This window comes from Cygnus olor, chromosome 1, assembly GCF_009769625.2.
Source record: "Cygnus olor isolate bCygOlo1 chromosome 1, bCygOlo1.pri.v2, whole genome shotgun sequence".
In the NCBI taxonomy this organism is placed as follows: domain Eukaryota; kingdom Metazoa; phylum Chordata; class Aves; order Anseriformes; family Anatidae; genus Cygnus; species Cygnus olor.
Window position 1 is genome coordinate 120055570 of NC_049169.1, and position 22594 is coordinate 120078163.

General features: G+C 36.0%; 1 protein-coding gene across 2 annotated transcripts in view; it reads left to right on the top strand.

Annotated features, from left to right (window-relative positions):
• LOC121057126 (cilia- and flagella-associated protein 47-like) overlaps positions 1 to 22594 on the top strand; it is a 302279-nt gene that overhangs the window by 86795 nt on the left and 192890 nt on the right. For both annotated transcript variants that reach the window (XM_040530883.1, XM_040530892.1), the window contains 5 exons: positions 7014 to 7148; positions 7646 to 7758; positions 13848 to 13998; positions 14931 to 15019; positions 17292 to 17378. In XM_040530883.1, the coding sequence (XP_040386817.1) occupies positions 7014 to 7148; positions 7646 to 7758; positions 13848 to 13998; positions 14931 to 15019; positions 17292 to 17378 (575 nt within the window). The remainder of the gene's footprint in view (positions 1 to 7013; positions 7149 to 7645; positions 7759 to 13847; positions 13999 to 14930; positions 15020 to 17291; positions 17379 to 22594) is intronic.

A 22594-nucleotide genomic window follows, 5' to 3' on the forward strand; every position in this document is an offset into this window, starting at 1 on the left:
TCTATCTGCCAATCTGTAACATAAATGCAAATATCTTGGTTTGCCTGAGATAGGAATCTAACATTGACGTGCTGTCTTACATACAGAAAATAGAGAGAAAAGAACTTAAAAATCACTTTCATTTGTTAGAGTAACAATTGCCTTCTCATATATACCTTTATTAGACTGTATCTTACATAGCAGCTCTACTAGGCTATTCTTGAAAAACACTTGAAGAGAGTTTTAAAAGACTGAATCTTCCTAAGCATCCACATAAAAGTATATAAAACAACCATATGCTTTGATCTGTAGGCCTAAAAAATCAGAGCAATACTGGAACTCAGCTTTATTGACAATATTCGCTGGCATGATGAGATCTTTGCAAACATATGCAATTGCAATAGATGAGTGATCTGTGTGATTATCTCCAATTTTAAGTTCACCTGGAATATAACCTTTGGCATCCCATAAGCATGTTGTGGAAATGGAAGGAAAGGCATCTTATGTTTCCAAATAGGTGTTGCTTTTTATTTCTACTAGAATAATTGAAAATTACTCAAACCTGATAATGGTCTCATCTGAGATATATTTAATGATAGCCTGTATATATCTAAATGGGATAAATATATTTTTAGCAAGGATTAGATACATTTTTTTAAAATGAGGCTATTCAAATGTTTATATATTATGAACATATCAAAATATAGACTCTTAGGCTTTATTTAGATACCAAAATGACTATCTGATCTTTTTCCCAGACTTGCTAGCTGTTTATTTCTCACCCTGTCTTCCAGTTTATTGAAACCTTGGCTGCTGCACTTGTATAAACTTGCATAAGCCTCTCTAAACTTAGGAATGTCATTTTGTTCCATGCAGTGTTGTTTTCTGTATGTTCTCCCTATAAGTTCAGTGTTTAATCTTTATGGATCTGGAAATATCTATCAAAGATTAAATGTATTACTTTCTGTTGCGGAAATTCAATATAGGATTTTTATTACCTACTGTTTAATACTTTTGTCATAATTTTTGATAGTCATTTGCCACTGTTAGTTTAAATTGACTACCTAGGTAACAACTCATGGCCACTGATTTCAAGCCTTCCTATTTTTCAGTAATTTGTGTCTTGCTAGAAGCTGTTCTTTGGTGTAGGATATCTATTTTCATCATTACTTTATAGGCTTTGAAGTGGGCAAAAGTTTGGGTGTTTTTTGCATCTGTTGAATGGTTTGCTTCATTACATTATTCAACTAATAATTATATGTTCAGAAGAGTAGAGAAATTTATTGTCAAAAGAAGTGATTCAGCAATCCACTGCTTCCTGATTTTTATTTTTTATTTTTAATAAAGTTTTTGTCTCCTTTTTTCTGTCTGTCGGAACTTTGATGTATAGTTACTGTGATTATTTTTTATTTAAACCAACCTGATTTTTTTCCTGTTCCTTTCCTGTTTCCCCTCTTTTTTTTTTTTTTTTTCCATTTCCCCTTTTATTTTGGACCAATCAATTACACTTTACTATGCTGATAAAAACAGAACTACCATCATTTACTGAGTAGAATGACTGGTAGGCAGTTAATGTCACTTAATTTTTGTATTAATTTATAAATCTATTTTCATAAAATTAAGAGGCATTGTTTGTAAGCAGTTATATACTGCTGTCTGAACAGTAGTAATAGCAATACTAAAGACTGAACTTTAGTAATATACAGGCGAATATGCAGTAATACAAAGGAAGTATAGAGAGTTGGCTTTGGAGTTGAAAGCACAGAACTGATGGTGTTGAAACAGTTAAATAACTTTGTTGTCTGAATAGAACCAATCTTCTAACCCTTGACTTTCTTGTCCAGTTTTGATCTTTTCCTAAATTGGAATATACAGAATTTGATGTATGATAATTTATCCAGTTTATCAGGTCACGCAATTTCTTTAGCTAGGCAACATTTGAGTAGAAATAAAAAGCAAACAAGCAAATACCTAACTCTTTCAGAAATGTGAGAGTTTTCATACTTTGGAAAACTTTGTTGTGGATAGAATTTAAGGCATAAATCTGTTAAACTTCATTAATTACTAATGTAAAATTTGTTAACTTTGAGGTTTTTCCAGAGCATAGAACAGTCGTGTGGTCTATCTGAATTTTCTGCTGAACATTGTTGTGAGCTACACTGATTTATTTATTTTTTTTAATTTAAATTATTTCCTAGAATAGTAGATTAATTTCAAAAAATAGTTTTATGAGTATGGCTCAGAATAAAACAATGTTTCCAAGAGATAAGTTCTGATCTAAGTCAAAATACTTAGAAGTAGGTGGGAAAAGGATCTTAGGCTTCAATGGTTAATACGCTTTGCTATCTTTGCTATCTTAAATGAAAATGCAGATAAGATGCACATCAGAGGTGTAAATCAACAACTGTATTGGAATAGCTTCCAATAAGTGAAAGGAAGACATCAGAATATTTTTCAGACTTAAGGTTTAAAAGGTTTGGTAGGAAAGAAACTTTTTTATTTCGCATAGTAAATGCATCATAAAATTCCAACCCTAAAACACAGTAGTGATGGAAATAAACAGAAATATAAGATGAGGCATATGATTACAGCAGTACATGAAGAGCATATAAAATGAATCTTAAGAATCATGAGGATCAGCATTATATAGGAATCTTGAACAGTGATAGGGAAGTTTCATATCAGTACCCCGTTACGTATTCACTCTCTTATGAGGTGAGAGAGGAGCTGTGCCAGAACTACGGGGAGTAGAATATGATGCATGGCTGGGCACAGGGCAAGGAAAGATGGAGGAAGCAATCAGGAACTCCTCTTACATTGTGCCCCATGGAGTCAATGATTTTGCCACTAGGTGAGTTCCAGTTCTGCCTTTTATATGGACTCTCCTACAGTCTCTAACATGACAAAGCAGAAGAATACTTGGAATTTACCTAATGAGATGCTATGCAAGTTGAATTTAATATGTATACAGGTTAAAATATGGTAAGGTTTTGTCATTTCTAATGTATCTTGTCAATTTTCTCCTTCCTATTGCATTCTGTACCAAACAAAACAAAAGTTCGTGTGCTGTAGTAAAAAGCACATAGAGCACATTCTTGCACATTTAATTTGCAGGACTACAGGCATTTCTTTTAATTACTGCTGAACTGTACTCAGTAATAAGTCTATGAAATTTTCTTCACCTAAGTCATCTTTCCTTAAATAATATTTATCCTGTAGGAAAGGGCCCCATCCCTCCTCTGCTTTTAGTCCATTAGCCAAGACTCATAATCTTTTCCACTACTCAGATTCTCCTTTCTTTTTTTTTCCCTCCTACCCTTCCATATAATGCTTTAGGGTATGGGGACAGAGAGGTTCCTCTTCCTAAAGCAGACATTAGGAGTCCATCTGTTCAAGGACAGAGCTCCTTCTGGTTTCCTTGCAGCCTTGCTAAAAACATGATTTGCTTAATCGTGTTTTTGCTTAAATGACAGTCTTAGAGTCATCAAATGACACAGGTTGAATGTTATTTAATCACTCTCAAGGCCCTGAGGACACCCTGACTACTACTCAGCAGCCCCATGGGGCTCCCCCACCTGCCCAGGCCCGGGCCCCCACATCAGCCCCAGGGCTGCCTGCCTCTGCCCCACTCTGCCATGGGCTCACCCACAGTACGATGTCCCAGCTGGGCCTTGGTTCAGCTGTGAGAGTGTTCTCTTAAGCTGCCTTTACAATTTTTACACAGATTCAAAGGGAGACTGTATATATGCTTGAAAGAGAAGTGACAGAATCATAGAATATTCTGAGTTGGATATTCATGAGCACCCACAATGCTCATCCAGTCGAACTCCTGGGTCCACGCAGGACCACTGAAAAATCAGACCATGTATCTGAGGGCACGTTCAAAATTTCTTGAACTCTGGGAGGCTCGGTGTCATGACCACTGCCCTAGGGAGCCCATCCCAGTGCCTCTGCACCTCTGGGTGCAGAACCTTTCCCTAACACTCAGCCTGACCCTCCCGTCCCAGCTCCATGCCGTTCCCTCGGGTCCTGTCGCTGTCCCCAGAAAGCAGAGCTCAGCACCTGCCCCTCCACTCCCCTTGTGAGGGAGCTGCAGGCCGCCATGAGGCCTCCCCTCGGCCTGCTCTGCTTTGGGCTGAACAAACCAAGGGACTTCAGCCGCTGCTCGTACGTCTTGTCCTCCAGATCCTTTATCACCTTTGCTGCCCTCCTTTGGACACTCTCTAATAGTTTTATGTCCTTTTTATACTGTGGTGTCCAAATCCACTGAGGATTTCTAGGTGGATAGAAGTCATGTGTGGTTCAGGAAGACTTGTGCTGAAAATAGCCTGTAACCGGGAAAATTCTCAAGTGTACTTAACCCTCTAATGATTTTCATTTAGGCATCAGCTTGTAGCTACACGTGGAAAAGGATACCTAATTGGTATTCTTTTGGCCCATGGTCTGAGCCAATAGTCTGCTCTTAGGTTCTTATTTTGTATAAAGGTTTTTCTTTGTTCAATGTTTGCTTTAAGCAACTGAGGTTTTTTACATTGTGTTTGAAGAAGGTGGCTTTGCTATAGTTGTAAATTTTTGCCCTTTATACCCTTTCTCTTCACAGAATCATTATGCCAAAATGCAGCTTTTGCTAGCTGAAGTAAAGCTTTGACAGTTGCGGGTCCATCAATCATCAAGTAGAAGCAGTTAGGGAGCGGAGGCATTGTGCTTGGATTGATGGATCCTTTTGCTTTCTTAGTGCTGCTGTCTTAGGAGTTTACATCTCAGTCATCGTTTTATAGTCCTATGTTTTAGGCAATAAATTTCAGCTAATATTGCATTTTAATAATGTCAAAAGAGGAAGAAAACTCAATAAGCAGTATGTGCTCTAATTTAAAACTTTCAGTAAGTTGGAAAAAAAACATAACTCAGACAGTTAAGGTGGTAGTATAAATGACTGTACATCTCTTTTGCTGTCTTAAAGACATCCATAAGAGGCAAAAAAGTTTTCTCTTTTTTCCAGCCCGTGTGGCTAATAAATAATAAATGTAATTTCTTTTCCTAAATGCTCTTCATTACTCTTTAGGAAGAAGACTAACAGTAGTTTCTGATAATGAGAATGAAACATGTAGTTTGATTTCAAAGTTTCTAGTGGGAATCCACGTGGGACGGGCTCTTTCCATCAAGGTGTATTATTGAGTTGACTGTTTTAGGCTTATCTTCCACTGCCCCAAGCATTCTGATTTTTTGTTGCTTTTGTTGATGTCTTACAATTCTCAGACACTACCAAAAAAAGAAATAAATTACATTTTCAAAACTGCTTTTATAACCTTGGACATACATGATTGGAAGGGAAAGAAAAACAACTTTAAATCCCATGTCTGTCATTGGCCATATTTTAGAACATATTCAAATCTCCTTAATCAAGTTATTTTTTCAGATGTTTCAATAATCTTGTTTTTCATTCTTTATTTTATCTTCTTAATATGAAATAGGAAAATATAGTCTGTACAATAATTTTATTAGATCAAAAAAGTTGCTTTTTTTTTCGTTATAATCTGAATGTGTGGCATTTTTCTCATACACTTTAATACAGGATGTGTTTATCCAGAAGCAGCTATTCAGTAAAGTGAAATGTTAACTAATGCAAATAATATTGCTACATAGACTTGCATCAGAGAGCAGGTGACTGACTAAATAGCAGCTCTGTTTCCTTTATTCTGCTTCTGTAAAAATAGTATCCGTTCCTTTGATCAATCTGCTGGAGAATATCGAAGTTCTAGAATAAAAGGTTCATTGTCAAAGTTACTTCATAAGAAGCAATTAAAAAAGAATTAAATAACTTTTTTCCTCTAATGCGCCATCTAGGCAACAAACATCGTCATGCTGAGCATCAGAATTTAGCTGCTCATAAAAGTAACGTGGAGGCTGAAAATGTGGTCCTGTGAAAAATTGATATAATATAGTTTAGAGAAGAAATATTAATGTATAGCAATATTTGTTATTCTCAGAGAGCCCTGGAAATTTTAATAGTTTGACAGTAAGTTTTAAAATGAGAATTTCCTGAAAAAGTGGGAAAAGAAAATTAAGTTTATACAATGTTACCCTCCTAGATTGCTATTTAGAGTTGTTGATCTTAAAAATGTACAGTGGGAATAACATTCACCCATGAACCCATGTGTTTTCTAGAGTGATTTTTTTTTAATAAAAAAAACAGTGTTTAAATATTTTGCAGAGGTGGCGGTGCCAAAAACTGGACTCTTTATTCAATATTATTTACTTTAACTAATGGCACATTTTACTAGATTGACTGTATTTATTTATTTTTGATTTGTTGTTAATCCTCACCATACTACCACAGCTGCTGTCATCTGGCAGATTTCAGTTAGAGCTGTCCTATTCTAGTGAGAGATCTCACAGTACAGTTTTCTATAGCAAGTCTTTGCTTCATACCTATCTGCTTGCTGATTTTCAAGTTATGTTACAAGGTGTTCTTTATAAAGCTCTGCTTAAGGAAGTAGGTGCACATAGTAGGTACATCTTTTTCAAAGTATTACTATATTAAAAGAGTCTCAGTTATGGGGATCCAAGTAAAGTGTCTTAAATGAAAAATAGCACCTTTTGATAGGATGACATTCTAATGCAATGGTTTGCTGCTTAAATCTACTTCCAGGTGTGTACATTTTTCTGTAGGACCTGATATTTAATTTAGGAGAGAAATTATCTGTAATTATAAAAATTGAGTGTATTATGGACAACTTTATTATAATAACATTATCTTATAAGATACTATGCATGAAATTTTAAAATACTTAATTATCCTTATTTAGGAGCTTGTTTAAATCTGTGGCTGATCTTTCCTGCCTGTATTTATCTGGGAAGCCACTCCCATCTTCAGTGGTTTATTAGACTTCTGTCTAATCAAGTTCATGCGCCTGATGGAAGAGTTTATACTTCTCTTTCCAGTGATTTACTAGAATCTCTGAGGACTAAAGCTTTGACCTGTTTTGCAGTTGCTGAATATCTGGTTATTATTTCTTTTTGGTTTTCAATACTAGGCCACTGACATCTGTGATCCAAATCCAGTCATGATGCTTATTCTGTGTGTCTACCTATATGAAAGCCTCCCTCACTACTTACCCAAGAAGACTATAGAATTCACAGGTGCTCTCCATGCAACTGTTGTTAAACAGGTACTGATACCACTGAATTTAGATCTGTAAAAGAACAATGTTAAAACATGCTGCATGTATATGTTATTATTATATTACGTATATACTGCAACAAAGAATGAGTGTCATGTCATTTGGCTTCAAAATGTAGAAGAGGGAAGAATATTTTTCTCTTCAGGATTGGGATGCTGACTTCTGTTTTCCCCCTGTGCTTGTGAGCACAGAAAAATCTATGAATTTAATTGGTTTCTGGGATAGAGGTAGAGAGGAATAAGAGATTAATAGCTGGCATAGGCATGCATTGTAGATTGCAAAAGAAGTACTCAGAAAAACAGGTCAGACAGTCTGTGGGACATCTGTGCTTCTTAGGGAGAAAAATGATTTGCATTGTTATTTGAAGTACTTTCTTATTTTGTGGTATCCTTCATTTGCATTTTGGAACCTAGCTGCAGAACTTCTTTCTTGTGCTTTAAAAAATGAATACAATTTGGCTAATTTTGTTGTTGTTGCTGTGATAGGTGCGTCTGAAAAACCCGAGCATTAAAACTTTGGTGTATAATGCTATTCTTGTGGGAAGAGATGCTGATGATTTCTCATTACCTAAAGGAAACACTGTCATCATTTCTTCCAAGTAAGTAATGAGTTTTTAGTGTTATGAATCACAGAGCTATATGAATCACAGAATGGCTGAGGTTGTGAGGGATGTCTGGAGGTCATCTAATCCAACACCCCTGCTCAAGCAGAGTCACATAGAACAGGTTGCCCAGGACCATGTCCAGATGACTTTTGAGTCTCTTCAAGGAGGGAGACTCCACAACCTCTCTGGGCAACCTCTGCCAGCGTGCCATCACCTGCACAGTACAGAAGTGCTTCCCGGTATTCAGATGGAACCGCTTGTGTTCCAGTTTGTTCCCATTGTTTCTTGTCCTGTCACCGGGCACCATGGAAAAGAGCCTGGCTCTGGCTCTGTCTTCTTGGCACCCTCATTTCCAGTTTTGTTATACATTGAAAAGATTCCCCTGAGCCGCCTTTTCTCTTGGCTAAACAGTCTGAGCTCTCTGAATTTCCTCATAGGAGAGCTGCTCCCGTCCCTTCATCATATTTGTGGCCCTCCACGGGACTCTTTCCAGTATGTCGATGTCTGTCTTTTAGTTGAGGGCTCAGAACTGTACCCAGCACTCCACGTCCAGCCTCACCAATGCTGAGTAGCAGAGAAGGATCACCTCGCAACCTGCTGGCTGTACTTTACCTAATGAAACCAGGAATACCATTAGTCTTCTTAGTGGCAAGTGCACTGACTCATATTCAATTTGGTGTCCAGCAGGAGCCCCAGGGCCTTTTCTGCAAAGCTGCTTTCCAGCTGGGTAGCTCTCAGCATGTACTGTTGCCTGGGGCTGTTCCTCCCTAAGTGTAGAACCTTTTACTTCTCTTTGCTGAACTTCATGAGGTTCCTATCAGACCATTTCTCCAGCCTGTTGTGGTCTCTGAATGGCAGCATGACCCTTTGGTATATCAGTCACTCCTCCCAGTTTTGTGTCGTCTGCAAACTTGTTGAGGGTACATTTTACCCCCATCATCCAGATCACTAATGAAGATGTTGAACAGGATTGGACCCAATATTGACTCCCAGGGCACCCTGCTAGTTACTGTCCTCCAAATAAGTCTAGCAGTATGGAAATGCAGCAAGTCTTTGGAGATGTAACTAATTTAATAGTAGTGGAATATTAGGAATATGTTCAATTAAAAACTGGGGTACTTGGATCTGCTGTTCTTATTTTTTTGCCCAACTAAAATTGAAATATCTCCTATGTACATGGCTCATGTTTTTTACATTAGTGCATTATGGCAGTATGAACAAGTAAAAAATTCTTCCTTGTAAGATTTTGATTTTTGTTTCCTATTCTTAATTGAAACATGACAGGAAATTTAAGAGATCATGACACAGATTTGACAGTAGTGTTAGACTACTTCTTTTTACCCATGTCATCCCTCTGTTGCAGCTGCAGTGTCATTATTTCTGTCTTAAATTTCTGAAATACTTTGTCATTTAAGGATCTTGGAGAGATTTAAGTTTGGGAAAACTTACTTTACTCAATACATTTTGCTCTTTCTGTGAAACATGGCTTAAGATTAGATACAGGAATATCACAAATCCTTGTTTAAGTGTTGAAGGTAAAAGTAGCAGTGACTCTGGCAGCAGGTTAAGAGTTTTTAAGTTTAGACTGCAAGTTTATATAATACGCTTCTTTGAAGATGAAATGGATTAGAGATTGTAAAATGGAAAACAAAGGTCAGCATTTGAATGAAAGTAAGCCATGAAAAGAAAAACATTTCAAACATACTGTCGAATTCAAGACTTAACATAAATACAGTGCTCTTTAAGGTTGACCAACATTTCAATATGAAATAATGTGACTATTGTAAATATATGCAAACGGAAGAATAAGTAATGCTATGTTATCAGTGAGCTGTGAGGCTGATTTACTTTGGTTTTCTTTGCAATTTCTTCAAATAAGAATTAACATAAGAATGTAATCTTAGAAAATATCATGTGTTTCCTGAAAGGTCAATATTGTAGCTGTTTTTCACTTCACCTTTAAGAAGTAGAAGAAAAAAAAAGAAAAAAGACAAGTAAAAAGTAAATATGTACAACCTCATGAATGAGCTGCTTGGCACTATATATAGTTACAGACATTTGAAAAAATGCATAGCAATTTGAAAAAATGCAAAGCAAAAACATAGCTTGTGGAAATGGCAGTCATGCAATGACTACCACTGCAGTGTTTACCATAATGTAATCTTATGTGTAGTCTTGGCCCCCAAATGAAAAATTGATTTTTTAAATTAATAACTTTATTAAAAATGTGATGGAATTGTTTGAGAACTCTAAGCATCGGTAGGTTTGGTGGGAGTCTTGCAGTTGCTTTATGTTAGACCATAATAATATATGTGGTTTTGGAAGTAATAGAAATGTGAATAATAAACCAACACCTCTATTTTATTATGTGTAGACTTACTGTTAGAAGTGCTGATTTATGTTCACTTACATAAAATCAAAAAAAAAAGGCAGAGAATTTGTAGGAGAGAGAGTTCTGGAGTTTCTCTGGAAAGAGTGAAAGTCTTTAGAGAAACTCAGAAGTGAGATAAACTTGTAACAGATTTCTAGAAAAAAAAAATGGCCCAAATAAAAAAGTGAAGGCAAATTTTCAATGTGTTCAGTAGGAAATTTGATGAGTGTATTATTAAAACTTGGTGGAGTTATTTTTTGACAGGAATGCTAGTATCAATTAGTATAAGCTGATTAGGAATAAAATACACTAAAATACCTATAAAGAACTAGTTCAAATTACAGTTATTTGTTCTACTTTTAGAAGTAAATAACCCATAGCTAACAGTTTGGAAGCAGATGAATCTATGTATCCCTAAAAACTATGAAAGCCTACTTCCTATGTCAGAGAACAGGGTGAGCTATACTTTAACAAACTTGTTGAATATCTGTAATGGTTCAGACAACTTAAGGTCAGATATCTCTGCATCTTTGTTCCCCTGAATTGAAGGTATACCTTACAGATTGTTGAATATTTTATATAAACATGGAAATAGCTTCACCACTAGTTCCTCTTGCACTGCACCTTGATGCTAGCCAGCTTTTATTATTTTATTTTTTTTCCCTGAATCATCATGTGCTTTAAGATGAACTAATAAATGAGAAGCAAGCTGTTACTTATGAAAGTCTTACTGCATGGCTCAAATCAAGTTGTGAAGCTTGCTGTGCCAAAGTTTCAGTGTTAAAGGTCAAGAGAAATATTAGCCGTTCAGAAAACATTCACACATGAGAGTTCAGGCAGCTACTGTTGAAAAGACGAAGCAAAGCCTTGATAGGGAGGATAAAGAAACTCAAACTTGTCAGTCCTCTGATTGGAGACCTGGAAGGTTTTATGTCATACACAGAGACTGTTCTCTAATTATTTGCCAAAAATATATATTCCTACATTTAGAATTAACTATAATTGGATTTAAGATCACCATGGGTCATTGTAATCACTGATCAGGAATAAGTGTTCTTGACTAATCCTGTTTGTCCTGCTGGGTGAGCACACTTGGCATAGAAGATTCTGTAGATGAATGCCCAGTCTGAAGGAACTCTCTAGGAGAGATTAACTGTAGGAAAACTGATAAACTAACAGATCAGGAAAAAAAAAAAAAGGTGGAAAGGTGAAGGGTGACAAAGAGGAGTTACCTAAATCAGTTAGGAAGCAGTGATGTGGCATTAGATAGAGATGCCATGTATTTTAAACCAATAGTGATAAAGTGATGGAAATATGTAATATGTGTCTGTCTGTATTACCAGAGAGGCATGACAATGTATGCTGTGGTCCACTACTAGCTGGAGAAACTTATCGGTGGCTGTGGTAGGTTAATCATGGCCAACTGCCAGACACCCAAACCGCTACTCCCCCTCCTTAACAGAACATGGGGAGAAAATTACAAAGTTTGTGGGTTGAGATAAAGACAGGCAGATTGCTTAAGAGTTATGACCACAGTCAAAACAAAAAGTGAGAAACTAAGATAAAAATTTTGAAAACACCTTACCTCCTTCCCACCCCTTTCTCCCAGGCCTAACTTCACTCCATCCCCCAACTCCTTTACATTCTCCCACCACCACTCCTGAGTGGCACAGGGGAGACAGGGAGTGGGTGGTTTCAGTCTCCTCCTAACAGTTCCTCTCTCCTGCTCCTTCATCTTCACACTTTCCTCTGCTCTAAGGAGTCTGCAGTCCTTCAGGAAAAAAAAAAAGTGCTCCAGCATGAGTTCTCCATGGGCAACAGTTCTCAGGAAGCATCCAACTGCTCCAGCATGGGGTCCTCCATTGGCTGCAATGTGGAATCTGCTCCAATGTGGTCCTCTCCATGTTCTGTAGGGAAATAACTGCCCTGGCACCTGGAGCACCTCCTCTCCCCTTCCTTCTCTGGCCTTCATGTTCCCTCTGCTGTGTCTCAGCCTTTTTTCCCTTGCACCTCAGCCTTTCAGATGATTTTCCTCTTTCTTATATATGTTTTCATGCTGGCTCCATAATGAGCCAGCTGGAACTGTCCCTGTCTTACACAGGGCAGCTCCTGGTCTCTTCTCAGAGAGGCTGCTACCAAAGCCTTGACACCCAATATCTGCCAAGAATGAATATTTTATATCAATTGGCCAAGATGAAATTGACTTAAATCCTAAGCATCTGAACATCGGTAAAATCTTCCAAAGACCATACTGTTGTTTTCCGCTGGCTTTTGAGGTGTGTCAGAACATTATCAGTGTAGCTGACTATCAGATCTTGCATATAACGTAAATAATCTTTGATTAGATGTTTTCATTCTCCAGGGCAATTCGCTATGCCATATAGATTTGCAGTTCACAACAACAATACTGTGAAGGTCTCTAAGCTCTATTGGGTGGTGCAGACATATCTATAAGCTACTCATTCTGGGTACCGTAGCAAGAGAAGTAATGAAGATGACTTGATCAATATTTAAAAGTACCTTCCTGGGAAAGGGACCTGCTTAACTGCAAAGAAAATAGAACAAAACTTTTTATAAAAACAACACCTTAAACCTGGAGCTGCACAAACTCAAACTGGAAGTAGTGAAAGTGATTAGCTACTGAAGGGAAGAAAAGAAACTCTTACTTACAGAAACTCTGTACTTATCAGATACAATTGAGGGGTGATGGTTGCACATAATGGCCTGCAACTACTACAGACTGTGTTATCTAGTTGTTTATGTTGGCCTTAAACTTTGGCAATTTGACAACTACAAATAGCTTTATTTTTTATCTTTCTACATAGAATTATAACCAATAAAAGAGAGAGAATTTTGTTGATAGAATTTTATATTTATATTAAATATTTTGTTGATAGAATTTTTTCTATTTGGGGAAAGCTCTCTATACACTGGTCTTGTGTAGAAAGGCAGAATACTTCTATAATTTACAGTTTTCTGGCTTTTAGAATGGTCCTGCATGCTAAAATTTTTATGACCTTCCATTTTAAGATGTTAATCCCAGTACTATAGAATGATTTTGAGAGCTTCAAAGTGAGAGCTTCAGCCATTAAACTTTTGTCTATTAGTCTTGCTTTAATTGCAAGACTAATGCAGCTCAGGTTACCTCATTCCCATAGAAACTTGATCTGTTGCTTATGCAAGAAAACTTTTTTTTTTTTTTCTACCTCTAGAGTATTCAGCTTTACCTAATTACTCTGAAGGTTCTTTTTCTCAATTCTTTCTGTCTTCAATGGGGATTTTATTAAGAACTTCTAAATCTGCCTCACAGTATACATAACAGGATGTCCAGTTGTTTAACATACAAAAAAAAATTGTATTCAAATAGCGGAGCATAAAGTAAATCAGTTGTTAGCTTAGAGTAATGCTATAAGAGAACTTTCTCTGCTAGTGCGTGGGAAGAAAAATCAAGCTATATACTGAGGGCATAAAAAGCAATAAGGATTTTTATTATTCTTTTTCAATCCATATAGTTCTTTTATTAGAATGTTTTAAGGTGCTCTTAGACAGGAGATTAAACTACAACAAAGTATTTCAGAAGAAACAAGTGACTTTCTAGCCACCTTCCCTTACAAAGACTAAAATACACTCCTAAAATGACATTTCTGAGTCATTCTTGAGTCACAATTTTGTGCCTAATTATTTAAAGAATTATTGTTATTATTTTGCCTAGGAGACAAACAAGTATAAATGTGGAATTCACTAGTCGTTTTCTGCGCCCTGCTGAAGCAGTTTTGCTACTGATCTCAAAGAGCGTGGGTGGAATAGGTGGTGCTACACTGACATTCTCTCTGAAATCTGAAGTCAAGCATATTGAGCCTGCTGTAAGTCTGTGTATGAGATTAATATTGTCACAAAAAATACTGCTCAGATGTATGTTGTATCAATCAAAAGTGAACTGAGGTAAGAATAAAAAGGTCAGTTATGATCAGCATTTGCCTTTGACCTATTAATATTCAAGTTTCCGATTTTAGCTTGTGTATGTGCAGAGAAAGGTCTAGAGGAATATCTAAGATGCCTAAGGATGTAAATCTCACATAGATACAGAACAAATTAAAACTTTTGGAACTGATTGCCCTGAAAATAAATCTGGACTTCTTTCAGCATATGAATACTTTTGGAAATTCTGTTGCAGAGATGGTGATATACCTCTTCAGCTTAAGAGCCTAAATGTCTTCATCTGACATTTCACTTATGAGATGTAGGTGGATAGCCAACTTCTCTTAGATGTTGCTAGGTTTATTTGTGCTTTTTAATTTAAATGGTCTTTAGATTTAAGATACACCCCAGAAATAGTGAGAGGAGAGACAGGCGTGCTTTCCAGCATTTGTTATCAGACATTCTTTGAGCAAATCTGGATAGAACCTCTCCTGAACTTAGTTGGAGTTTATGTGAGTCTCTCTTTTTTTTTTTCTTTTTTTTTTTTCCAATGGCAGTTTTTATACCATAGCAGTAGACATAGATGTTAGAGAGGAAGGTTGGGACAGGAGAAAAAAAGGAGAACGTGTCAAGCAGATAGTTTGGTTCCTGTCTCTGTGCTTTCATTTTGAAGAGTATTTACAAGGTGGTGAAGTTTGACATGTTTAAAATGAAATAGGCTTTAACTCTACTGGCAACAAAGATTAGCATTTTAATTATGTGAATTCTGTAGTCATCAGTAGACAAATACTTCTTTGTAATATTTTCCTTGTGGTATTTCCAATGCACATGGTTTTGCAATTTTTTTATATTTATATAATTTTTTGTTCTCTTTTAGGATATATTAAAATGCAAATCCCCATGTTATGAGCTGAAGAAAATTGTCCTAAATGTTACTAATCCCTTCAGAACTGATGGCATATTCAGGTAGACAACGCTATAAAGACAAGACTATACTGATTATGCTGTTTTATCTACTCTTTTTCCATAATTTTAATTTTCTGTTTAAAAATGTAAAACCTTGAGGTTAAATGATAGGGATTTACATTACCCAAATTGTTACAAGCACTGTGAAGTGTAAGCTATCATAATGAATAAAGAAGATAAATAAGTCTTAATTGAAATCCATCTCAGTGTAAGCAATAAAGCTAGAGCTTTAATCAAATGGAGTTCATGAACCTTACTTGTATTTTTGTGTTTGGCTGAGGTCCAGCAGAATTCCAGAGAGAAACATGCCATGTTAATTAATAGTTCGTTATTTTTTTCCCCCAATCTCCTTTATCCTGCTGTTTAAATTATTAAGCATGCAAAAGAAAAAATATGCTTTTGCCTTGAGGCTTGCATCACTATCGGTTAATCTAATTTTTCATTTGTATTCATCATAGATGTAACAACTACAGAATTATAAATGTTTTTGTTAATACAGAAGGCATAGAATACCCATTTGGAATCTCAGTTTATGTGATGTGACTCCATATTTTGTTTTTAATCTGGAAAGCTAGATATGGGTTCATATAGTTCAATTATTTACATTTTCCATAACATTTTAACTTGTGTTATTGATCTATTAAATATGTTCCATAGGCTGTGAATGAAATTTCTCTTTCATCCACAGAATAGGTTTGATATAGGCAGCTGTAAAGAGAATTATTTTCATTACTCCAACAATGTGCACTGGCATAAGCCTCCTGTGTGTGAATCAGATGAATTTGTTTAGTTTCTGTCTTTTTTTTCTCAGTCACTGAGGTGGTCATTCAGGCTTTCTGTAATCAGTTCTATCATTTAAATAGCTCTCAGAAAGAATAGATTAAGGTGATTAAGTAGTTTGATTTTATATGTAGCATTCAACAGCTACGTGACAACTATGTGAAGTAATTATCAATTTGGACCATATTTGAACCAGTAATCTACAAATAAAGATTCTTTCAATCATTTTGCCAAAGTTTTTAAAAAATATCTAGTGTTCCATGAGGGTGAGTATTGCTTATTTGCAAATAAAACTAGGAAATGCACTTGTGATACCAAGGAAATAGCCGTTCTACAGAAAAGAGGGACGAAAATCTTAAAACCTGATGTATAATGTAGTACTATTTAAGAAAAAGACAAATTAAAAAGTCTCTTCGTTCTTGTGTCAAATATATAGCAAATGCCATATATTTCCAAAAGCTGTAAGTTATGCATCCTAAACCAGAACTAGTATTCTGCTATTTGTTAGGTGTTACTTGTTTCATCAGCTAAATAATGTCACTTTTTTTTTACAGTTCAGAGCTTTTAATACTTATGTATAGTTAGATATTTTAAAGATTACTGAAAGCTTGTATTTCATTAAGACAATTAGTTGAATACATGTAAAATAATCCATTAAATTGTGAAGCAGCTACTTTTTACCCAAGAATAGAAAAAGTATTTCTGTACTATGAAATACTACAGTAACTAACCATCGGTATTATTATTTTTTTAATGGCAGATTAAAATCTTGGGCAGAACATCAGCTAACACTGATATAAATCATTGTGACTCTATTGGAGAGTTTGAATTCAGATCCACAGCTGGGGCTATGCTAGCTGACACTGGCTTCTGTATTTTTACTATGCACTCTGTCATTTTCCTTCTGTTCTTACCGTCCTTTGTGAGTACAGAGAAAATGCAGAAGTCTGGTTTCAGATGAGTGAATTCAGTGGCTGGTGCCATGTAACAAATTCTACAATGATACTAAAACCTAGTTCTTCAATAATGACTAGCAGTAGATGAGTGGATTATCCATTACCTAGAATGGAAATAATGTGTGGACAATGTAATGTACACAAAAGGAAACAAGATCATGATCTTCTAAGAAAAATGAAAGTGAAGCATTTGTTTGTGTTTAATTAGGGAAATGACTATTTCCTGTATCTTCCTGTATCTTAATAGATTCCCACATTACTAAAAAAACAAACAAACAAAAAACAACAACAACAAAAACACTTTAGGTCTCTGTTCAAATGTAAATGAAATTATTTTCACTCATTTAAATTAGTACAGAACATACCATAAATTATACTTTAGAATAGTTTTTCCAATTTAAAATATGGATATCATTTGTCTTGAAAAGCACATTGTTTTTGTTTGTGATTTTTTTTTTTAATTTTTGAAAAAAGCTAGATTTTCTCCTCATTCTGCTAGTAAAACGTAGTGTTTAAGTGTACTTGCCATATTCCAGGGTCATTTTGCTGGAATCCACAAGTTGCTTAACTCAGCCAGAACATATATATCAAGCCAGGCAAGTAAAGCAAGAGCAAACATTCAGGTAAGTTTTAAATGGCAATTGCTAATTATACTATAATGAGTTGTACAGTTTCATTAGTATTACATATTTGTGTATAGCTGTGTGCATACCAGTTGTAAAGAAGTACAGGCTAAGAAACAGGGAAATAAAGTAGGACTGTGTAACATTTTTGAAATACCTTACAGATAATTTATTCAAACAGTGGAGAAAAGACAAGTATAGTATAAAAGGTAAAAATGATAATAATATGCTAAGTGGAAGAAGTGTTATATAAAGTAGAACTGAAAGGTGAAATATTGATGCTGGGATAGGGGCAATCATGGTGACTTAGGTGACTGAAGTGTTGACAGAAAATATCAGTAAGACTCCAGTTCACCAGGACCTGAAAAAGAGAAGGAATAGTTCTGAATCTCAGAATGAAGACTGTAGGTGTATTTGAAGGTGTAACAGTGAGATCACGTTTTTAATTATAAATAGGCAGACTAGAGAATTCTAATTGTGCTGAAGTCTAAAATGTTACAGGTTAAGTAGGCCCCTGGAGATGCAAATGAGAATGAGGGGATATTAGTGCAGAAATATTGATATAAGTTAATATAATTTTGTGTCTAGACTTTATTGCTTAAACAGACTAGGGACAGATTTTCTAGCATAGGCAATGTGGAAGGTGAAGGAGAGTTCAAAGTAAGTGTGGTAAAGGTAATAAAATGGCAAAGACTGAAAAACAGAGAGTAATTTGGAGTGAGAGTCAAGGAGAAGTGTATCATAAAGAAGGTTCTATGCTTAAGACAACTTACAGTCTGAAAGGAGGCATTTCTGTCTTCACTGTCTTTAATTGTTAGACAGTGATATAAATACCAAGCTGTTTAGATGAACAGGCAGAAATCTTTAGGGGCATTGCAGAGGAGAGATGTAGATTAGAACTGTTCATAGTCAAGTTTAAAGGAGAAAGAGACAATCCAGAATAGGTTTGGCACTCTTTTGAAATGGTTCAGCGTAGAGAAAGGATGACCACAAATGTCTAATACTATTTTTGGAACTTGCCAGACATTACGAATTGCACTGTTTTAATAATCGTCCTTTTAATAACTCTATTTTTCAGCCAAGGACTAAAAGTTTTAATTCTAAGTCTTTTTAGATTCTGCATTCGCATATTTGGTAATTTAGTTACAGAGATCTGTTTCTCTAGCCTTCCGTCACTTCAACTGTATTTTATAATTATTTATTCATAGATCAACATTCATAAACGTCAGTTGAAATAGTATAGTAGATTAAAAATAAAACAAAACGAAACCACCACCAGCAGAAGTCAGCTTACTGGAAAGATAACCAATGTGTAACCAATCAGATTTCTTCTCAACAAAAGAAGCAGGAACTAACTTTTAAAATATACCACCAGCAGCCCTCTCACATTGAATGTGAAGAATACTCCAGCTCCAAAACACTATCAAGAAAGAATACTGTAGCTACCAAAACACTATTACATAGGTACCAGAGGTGGATGCTTTTGATGCTGTTCTGTCCCTTGTTTGTGTCCTGTGCGTTCTGTGCACTCACAGCCAAGCTACGTTTACCAGCTGTGCTACAATAATTGAACATTTAGCAGTTAACCTCAGTGTTACAGAGGTTACAGATTTTACTAGTAAATTATACTTAAAGGTATCAGAAACTGTTGGAATAGTTAGAGAATGACTTTTCATCTGCATATTTTATCTTCAGTAAATAACACAATCTAAAAAATTGTAATTGTAGTCATACATCTAGGCCTAACTCTTATTAAAATTGATTTGAGGGCAGCTTAAGTCTTTAGAAAGCTCCAGTATTTATTTGCATTTTTATTGATCTCCAGTATCTGCAAACATTTGATTTGATGTTTCTTTTATCTGTAAAATCCATTTACGTGCTCCTTTTAAGAATGATTGTTTCTTGAATGGAACATAACAAACTTCTGAAATTTGTGCTAAAAATTACTATTTTTGCAATATATTACCGACCAATATGAAGATTGTACCTGCAATCATTTTTTATTCTTTTGATAAAATGCAGAAAATGCCTTCTAAAAAATGGGGGCCTGTTGGTCTAAGTGCTCTCTAAGTGTAACCTTATCGTAACATCAGTGCTTACATTTTAAGTAATTGTGTCTACATGATTTATATCATTTGCATGCTTCAATCCTAACATCTTGAAGTTTCAAGTGAGCCTACCCACTAGATCAGGTTGCCCAGGGCTCCATCCAACATGGCTTTGAACACTTCTAGGGATGGGGCATCCACAACTTCTCTGGCAAGCCTCACCACTCTAGGAGTAAAGAATTTTCTCCTAACATCTAATTTAAATCTCTCCTCTTTTAGTTTAAAAGAGTTCCCTCTTGTCCTACCTCTTTCTCCCTATGTAAAAAGCTGTTCTCCATCTTTTTTGTAAGCCCCATTTAAGTACTGAAAGGCCGCAAAGAGGTCTTCCTGGAGCTTTCTCTTCTTCAGGCTGAACAGCCCCAGCTATCTCAGCCTTTCTTCATAAGAGAGGTGCTCCAGCCCTCTGATCATCTCTATGGCCCTTTTCTGGTCCTGCTCTAACAGCCCCACATTTTTCTTCTGCTGAGGGCCCCAGGCCTGGATGCAGCACTCCAAGTTGGGCCTCACAAGGGCAGAGCAGAGGGGGACAATCACCTCCCTCCCCTGCTGGCCACCCCTCTGTTGATGCAGCCCAGGGCGCAGTTGGCCTTCTGGGCTGCAAGTGTGCACTACTGGCTCATGTCGGGCGTTTTGTCCAGCAGATCTCCCAAGTCTCTCTCCACAGGGCTGCTCTCAATGAGTTCTTTCAGTATATCCTCATGTCTGGGACTGAGAGATGCAGCACCTTGCACTTGGACTTGTTGAACCTCATTGTGTCCATGTGGGCCCACTTCTCAAGCTTGTCCAGGTCCCTTTGGATGGCATCCCTTCCTTCTGTTTTATCCACAGAATATTGCATATAGCTTCTTAGCATTGCTTACTTTTTATTTTAACCAGGGATAATACCAGAAATTCCAAATATTTTGAATTTTATGTATTTATTTATTTGTATACTTCTTGTTGTAAGCAGTTTCATGCTTCAACGGAAGGGTTACACTGAACAGAATACTTGTATTTACTTACTGATCTGATGAACAAAACTGAAGATCTAAAAGGGTCTGTTGTGTCCATGTCTAATATAGATTATGAGATGTTATTTCTGTTGTTTAAGAAAATGTGGTTTAGAAATATAGTTAGGAGTCATCACAATTCTGATTAATATTTGATATATTAGAAACTGATCTATACTAATGAAAGCCATACTACCTTTTTTGGGCAGTTCTTGTTTTACTTCCTGTCTTAGTCTTTGTTCTGAGATCACAAACTAACCCACAGAGTGTGGGAAAATGGCAAATATCTTACATATGAGTTTTCTGCTCAAATGTTTCAGTATTTTCAGTGCACTAGTAAGCTGTTGTATCCTTTCTCTCTCTAATAAACAGTTTGCTTCCTTTTGTCTTCTAAAGTTTATTGATGAAGTTGCTGCTGTATGGACTCGAGATTTCCCTGTGGTGGCTGACACTTCTTAGTTTTCTTTTCACATCAGTAATATGTTGGAACTGGAAGGAACTTAAAAAGACCACCTGAGAAATTCTACTCCAAACCGTAATACAGAAAGCAAAATAATTTTCCTTGTGCAAGAATTTGTTGGATGGAAAGTGTGGTTAATGGCTTGTGTGGGCCAACGTAGACTGCAGAGATGTTTTTTGCTTTTGATCCCAACTTGATTTTTGGTACTCCTGCTAACATGGCAAGCCCAGTCTCTTTGTGGTACTATGCAGGAAGAGGTAACCGGCAACTCAGAGATGATAGCTGCTGAACTGTTTCTTACTGGTGACCAAGTATTTAAGTAATTTCTAGTACAAATTTGAACACATTAGACTAAACCACTGTTAGAATGAGTTGGAAGTATTCACACCTGCCGTTTTGTCTCACTCAACTGGGTTTTGTTACCAAACAGTTGAGAGGCGCCCTCCTAAGCCAACCCTCACATGTAACATACTCTTGTAGATCTTTTAGTCTATTTAATGCACAGTAAAAAAAAAACTCTTATTTGGAAGTGGCCAATTGCATTTGCAAAAAAATAACAAAACAAATGTGAAGTTTCTTGGTTACCATTCCTCCCATTAAACTGAATCACTTCTGATACCTGAGTTTTCAGACTGAGACCTGAACCATATAGTGTAATACAATGTGCTTAGTCCCATAATTAGCTCATGGATCTTTGCCGTTGTGTCTGAACAGCACATGCATAACCTTGATGTCAAAGCTTGTCTTGTCTTCTTCACCAGAAATATTTTTCGTACAGTAAAATTCAGTATTAACATGGAGTAAAATGATCGGTGCATAAGGTCTCATAGGACAGTACTGTGGGCTTAATGCCATAGCAAAATGTCTGTGTAGACTTATTTTATGGTAGCATTAAGCTGTTCTGCCTAACCTTCTCATTTCTCTCTGTATTTAAAGGAAATGTATTGAGCTAGATTGAGGGTATGCCTTCAATACTTTCCTGATCTTAATTATATTATTTTTATTATTACATGGTATGTAATTTATTTTTATTTCAGAAGGACAGGACACAATGTACACATTTGCCACTATACAGCTTTAATTCACTTTCAATTTATTTATCTGCAGATACTATGTTCATTTGGGTGAGAATAATTTTACAGAGGCAGACCTTCAAATCAGTGCAATGAATTTCTCTGCCATTCACCTCAGAAAATGAGATTTATTCAAAGTATGGTTCACCCCAGTGAAAACTTATGCTGTACTGTGTATGGCATCAATGTACAATGGATTTCCATGTAATATTCTTTTTATCTTTTCTTTTTAAACACCTTTTGAACAATTCATTATTTTTACAGTGATTCTTCTGCTGTCGTCTCTGTTACTGAAATCATAACTGGGCTTTCTGATTCAAAGACAAAGCATTGAAGGAGATGATGTTTTGTATAAAATGTGTATTTTTTTTGTATTTTTGTGTCAGATAAATTATTTGTTAGTAAAGAGTAAATAGTATGTTATACTCACATACTTCAGAGATCATTTCCCTTTCTGAAAAATGACTTTTAAGTATAGGCATTAAAATGAATCCCCAGGGTAACATATTCTGAGAATTTTACAAGTCCATTTATTTAAGGTTGTGATTTTTTTCTTAGCCCAGCAAGATTAACAATTTATTTTAAG